The sequence below is a fragment of the Serpula lacrymans genome, assembly GCF_000218685.1.
Source record: "Serpula lacrymans var. lacrymans S7.9 unplaced genomic scaffold SERLAscaffold_3, whole genome shotgun sequence".
In the NCBI taxonomy this organism is placed as follows: Eukaryota; Fungi; Basidiomycota; class Agaricomycetes; order Boletales; family Serpulaceae; genus Serpula; species Serpula lacrymans.
The window spans coordinates 38488-44487 of record NW_006763292.1 but is presented as its reverse complement, the minus strand read 5'-3'; the positions used below and the strand labels follow the sequence as shown (position 1 = coordinate 44487).

The 6000-nt window shown below is 39.7% G+C and overlaps 1 protein-coding gene across 1 annotated transcript; it reads right to left on the bottom strand.

Moving 5' to 3' along the window:
* Positions 1–509: 509 nt before the first annotated feature.
* SERLADRAFT_405815 (uncharacterized protein) lies at positions 510–3732 on the bottom strand (the record flags this gene model as incomplete). The annotated part of the gene is made up of 16 exons (XM_007314289.1): positions 510–603; positions 654–717; positions 1011–1071; positions 1183–1203; positions 1266–1433; positions 1652–1753; positions 1883–1944; positions 2021–2138; positions 2188–2342; positions 2441–2483; positions 2785–2826; positions 2901–3041; positions 3091–3103; positions 3318–3444; positions 3498–3584; positions 3618–3732. The coding sequence occupies 16 exons, from the start codon at positions 3730–3732 to the stop codon at positions 510–512; spliced, it is 1413 nt and encodes a 470-aa protein (XP_007314351.1).
* Positions 3733–6000: the final 2268 nt, after the last annotated feature.

The window sequence follows — 6000 nt, the reverse complement described above, 5'->3', positions numbered from 1 at the left end:
TCTGCCTATATGTGTATTCTCATGTGGGTGGGCACCTTCCCCCCTTTGTATATCACTGTGCTACTCTCTAGGATGCCTGCAGCACTGTCTCTCTTTGTGTTTCCCTGTACATGTACTACTTCATCAGGAAAATATGATGGCTATAAATGCAATAAAGTGCCAAAAATATGCTATTATAGCAAAAACATCACTCAGATCTTTTCAGATCTGTAAGTACAAATCTTACAAAGTCCCTTGCTATAGTGCACCGGATGCAAAAATATGCAGGCTTATAGCATATAGGAATTGCCTATAGTATAAAAAGTCAAATATATCAAAATCACCCCAGCTGTATATGACCTTGCAATGGATTGATATAAATGACTCTAATTCCTCTAAACACCATTTAAATCTAACTAGATCAATCCAGAGCATTTCACTTCCACTCATTTTCCAAAATGTCAAAACAGTCAAAATATCAATGAATTATAAAAGTGCAATATATAAATGACAGCTACAACTATATGAGATTACTGCTTAAAAGCCCTAGCTGCCTCCTTTAAAGCATTGAAGTCAAAGATGAGATGGGAGGATTCAGACAAAGTCAAAGTACTGGGACTGCCCCTGTAAAATATAAGAAAAAGAAAATTGAAAAACTAGAGAGAACAATTTACCATACAAACTCTTCAATATCACCAAACACACTTGCCAGATATGTTGGGGAACATTCTCTGAACCCTTGAATTAGATTCATATAATGCTCCCATCTATGAATTAAATGAGGCAAATATATGAAATAATTAGAAGCAAAATTGTACATATTTTGGAGCAAATGAATTCTCAGAGAATTCTACATATTCTATTGTTGATAGTGTTAAGTAAAGCATATTCAACCTAAATACATGGTTAAATTTATGAATAAAAGAGTAAGAAAAACCTTACACAGCATGCTACCAGGGCAAGTGTATGGAGATATGTGTTGTCTTTCTTACTATATTTCCTTTTTTTACCTTTAGGTCCCCACCACTGACTTTGAAAGAGCGTTTTGAATATGTTGTTTTTCCATGGTTGCGTAACGTCAGATGTTTTATCCTATACAACAAATCAGATTGTATATATATTTATGAGGACAAAAAACATACCTTGAAGTTTATACTTGCATTGAATACCTAATCTGGCCTTAGAAACAAACTCTCCTCTAACCTGCGTGCAACCTTTCCAAACCTGTTCCAATTAATAGTTAATATATGTTTGCTATAATAAGTTGTACTCATATATTCCAATACTTGAGCTTTCAAGTCTTGGTCATCCTGTAAAATCTTCATTTTGTCGGCCAAGGAGGCAGCATATTTGTTTTCACTGGTAGCTTTAACTAATAAGTCCCAGCAGATGGATTGACAGTTGAGAGGGTTTGAAAAGCCATTTTGAGTGTCAATGTATGTCCTCATAGCTTTCTGACCAAAACTAGCAATATATTTAAAAATTGAGCAAGCTATAAAACTTAGCTTAGCCTTGGAGGATGATGGTTTGATGGAGGGATGTAAAATGTTAGGACTAGGACTATATGACAAGCATGAAGTTGATCCATAGTTGGAAGTGGTTGTTGAACTTTGAGCAACCTGATAAAATATAGTATAAGCAAGTCTGAAAATGAAAGAGAAGGAACACTTACTGCGTTATTATCCAAAGACTGAGAGTTGGCTCTACCATGATTGCTATCTTGGTCCAGAGGGGCTTCATTGTCTTCTTTAGTGTTTGAATGACAGTTGATAGGCTGAGGATAGTCATCAGACATATCATCTAGGATATCATTTATCATATTTATAGGAGAATTGTTGCCTTTGTGCTGTTTTTGATCTTCCTCCTGGTCACTGAAAGGGTCTGATATACATTTTTTTTTTACTTGAGAGCTTTCATCTTCAACTAGATCATCTCTATTGTGTTCTTCTCCGTTGACTTCTTGTGCTAGCATGTCAGCAGCTCTTTTTCATATAGCTAAGAATAATAATTAGTTATTGGTCTTGGAAATTAAAATATATACTGTTACTGGCTACCTCTATATCAGCTGCTTCAACTGCTTTCATTTTGTCCAAAAGAGTCTTAAGGAGGTTCTCATCTTCTTTTGACATCCCTTCAGATCCCCTAGTACCAGTAGGTGCCTGAAAATGAAATATTAAGATATAAGCCCAAGCATAGAAGGGTGAATACCTTTTTCCTTGCAGGGGGCTGAGTTGACAATGGAGGAGATGGACTCTTGGATGGAGCTCTGGGGATTTTTTTGGCAGAAATGTTTCCCTTTGTCTTAGTGGAACATGTAAATCTAGCCATTTTAATAAGATGGGACAAGACAACAACAGCAACAACTAGAAAGAGGAGAGCAAACAGCAAATCACAGCCAGAAAGAAAGAGAGTCAATATGTAGACTGAAAAAGAACCATAAATAAACCCAATATGGACCCACAAACACATATAGATAGATGGCTGTTGTATGCTTGTGTGTGTCCCTAAAAATCAAGAAAACAAAGAAAATTCTAGCTAAAATTATGTAGTATGAATAGAAGAATAGATTTTCATCCCAACTATTCCTGTCACTAACCAAAATCTAAACTGTCCATCTGTATGTAAAACAAAGGAAACTTTCCCCTTGATAGTCAAGGTTAAAGTGAGTAGTCTCTTCAGAGCAAAATATAACAAAATCCCCAGAATACAACTCAAAAACAAGCCCTTGCTCATACATAAAAAGAGCACCCCCAGAAAAATCACCAATAGGTAAAACTAAGCATAAGCCTTAAAAATATCTGCTACCTTGACTAGAGTAGAGTATTTCTGAGGAAGACAATGTTCTATCTGTAAGAAAATATATTCAAATCATATATGTCCACAGAAAAAAAAAAAACCTTTGATTCAACCCACTCAAACACCTTGCCAAAGGCTGCTTGAAGGTTAAAGTAAAGCTGTTCATTTTGTTCAGTTTCACTGGATAGGTAAGGCAAAAATTGACTCTGGTTGGCACCAACAAGTCTATCTGGATGCTTTGCTGGAGCATCATGACCATGCATACACTTTGTTCAGAAAGCGCAAACCATATATGTATGACATAGAACAACTTACTGATATACCATACCTATTCCATCAAGAAAAATGAACACATTAAAATTGCTGTGTGCAATTTCCTCCATTGATGAACAAAGGTAAGTCATTTATGTATGCTTTTAGGTTGGCATACATGGCACAAGGGCTGCCCTTTGATCATCTAGCAATCATTTTGGAAGCGCAATTTTACTGTATATGAATCAAAGTAGTTAATAGAATAGTGGAAAAAAAACAAAAAAACTCACCTGAGAGGAATTGAATCAAAGATTTGATCTGTATCCTTGAGGAAAAAGGCAGGGAGGCTAAGAGGAAGCAGCTCCCGCAATTGACAAACAGTGGGTATAATCCGTGAACAAATCAATACACGATAAGCTACAGAAATAAGAAGGTTAGCAAGGGAATAGGATAGGTGCTATGGGACTTACCATCTGCTGGGGGATGCCTCACACATTTGGCCATATCACAAACAACTTTGCTGCTCACTTGGCTCAGCATCCAGTGAAGGTCAAGACCTGCAATGATAGCTAGTAAGTACCCTGACCCACCTGCAGTAATCTGCAGGTATTTGCAGCAGGCTGATACCCATTGGTAGAATGTCTGCTCAGATGGACTAGATGCCAGATGCGCAATCTTTGTCTCATAGACATCTTTCAATGTCATGGCCTGTCCTGTTGCATTCAAAAAAACAAAAAACTCGAAAACAAAGGTCAATAAACTAACAATTTGGACTCACCTTTGTGCCCTCATAGCTAGATTTATAACACTCAACATTAACATCAAAGACACGCCCACTTCCTGCCCTACTAAATCTGTGCACGCAAACACAGCACCCTCCAGTGTTCCAGCACTACACCAAATAGTTTGGCAAACAACGGCTTTGATGCTCGAGACCCAAATAGCTGGGTTGGATTATGTTGAGTCAAAATGGCCGCATGCCAAAGCAGATATGAAGGCCTTGGATGAGACACGCAAAGTACATACCAAATCTTCCCCAAGCCTCCATTGGGACCTACTGACTAAGGGCATTCTATTCCTAGGGCAAGGCCTTGACCTTCCAGCGTCTCCAGGGTATGGGTGATGCCTCCTGTTGTTTAGTCCAGATGTTGATGATCAAATTCTGCTTTCAGAATTTTGTGAAGTTCCAGGTGTGTCTGATTGAGTTGCCTTGAGTCTTGCAGCAAGTTGAGGGACACAAGAATTTCCAGATGTTTCTAAAGGCCCTAGACCTGGTGGACATATTATGCATGGTGGGTGTCAGGTGTATTCCCCAGATTTCTACACAGAATACAGGAAAAGGCAGGAGAACAAAATAACATCATTCTTTAATAAGATAGATCATTAATCTATAGAGAACTCTTACTAGTTAGCTTAATGTGAGATAGGTTGTCAACAATGACTTGCAATCAGTTTTAATGGATGCTTCAATATGAGAAAGTCACACCAATGGGTGTTATCCATCCAGATAGGAATGGGAGTGAGGTTGTCTGGGGTCAGGATATCCGGCTCAAACCAATCTAACGCCATTCCCTTAAGGAAGGAGATAGTGTAGTTGATCTTTGCGCAGTCAGTTTGGAATGCGCTTGGACGGTTGTTGAAATTAAGTTAGCACTGCATAATGAAGGAGCAGAGTTTTTGGGGGTCGGAGCCATCAAAGGTGTCCGGCTCTCTGATATTAGTGCATGCGGAGATGCTGTCAGGGGTATGTCTGGATGATCAGGCAAGCAATGCAACTGCTTGAGCCAGAGTAAGGTCTTCGGCATCCTTGTTTTCCAGCTCCATACGGGGTAAATGTTACAATAAACAATTTTTGGACCTTTAAATTTCATTCTCCACTTTAACTTTCTTTTGTAGTTTTCACACACTGTGCCATGCAGCACTTTCCATTTTGTTCAATCTCCACTTTCTTGCGCTGCACTGCTTTCCTTTATTCTTAACTACAAAGTCTCTCACGCAGTGGAGCTGGTCACACGGGCTGTGCCCCATGACATCATCAGCCACTGCCTTCATCAACTGTATAGTACACATATACAAATAGTCTGTAATAGTATATATACCCCAATAGATCAAGGAGACTCCTCAGCGAGTCCTCCTGTTGTTTACCCATAACTAACTCAGTCCTATCATAAGGGGTAACCACTCCCACTCACTTCACTACTGCTTGTCTGAGTTGTGCGCCAGAGTATACAAACTCTTGGTTGTTACAGTAAATCTAAATCTGCAAGAGCGGGTATTGGAGAATCCGGAGCGGGGGCCGGGGTACAAGGTGAGTCGGGAGGGATTGGGGAACCCCTGGGGGTACAAGGTGAGGTTGGGCGTTCTGGAGCCATGGAGATTGATCATGCCTCTAGGGGTTGATGAGCAGAAACCATAAGGAAATTGGTGTTGCCCTGAGAGATGTTTTGTACATGTTTGACCATGGAGGATACAGAGGGTCCAGGAAGTGGCAGTTCAAATATACTGTTAGAACTGTGGCCTCTTTGGAGTAACAGAGCTGTGGAGTACAAGGACAGAGTAATGGAGTACGGAGGACAAGATGGGGAATTGGCTTAGCTCATGCACTAGACCCTTCCACGGACCTTGGTCTCTAACTCATTGGAAGTGGATGGAGGAGAAGTAGAGGATAAAAGGAAGCAGAGTAAAGATCCTTTAGAGAAGGATTGGAAAGGACTTTAGAAAAGGACTGGTAAGAAAGCGAGGGAATCTAGTTGATATTTGAACTGCAGGAATGGAGTACAGGAGTTACAGCTTATATACTATTGGGGGAGCAGGAGCTTGTAAGGAGTAACTCATAATGTAGGTACAGAGTTCCATGTGGACACTTATCTAGCAAGAGGAGAATGTATGTGCAAGGAGTGTATCATAAGGTCTAACTACAGAGTCCATGAGGAATACTAGACTAGAATGTGCCAGGAGAAATGTATGGCTGAC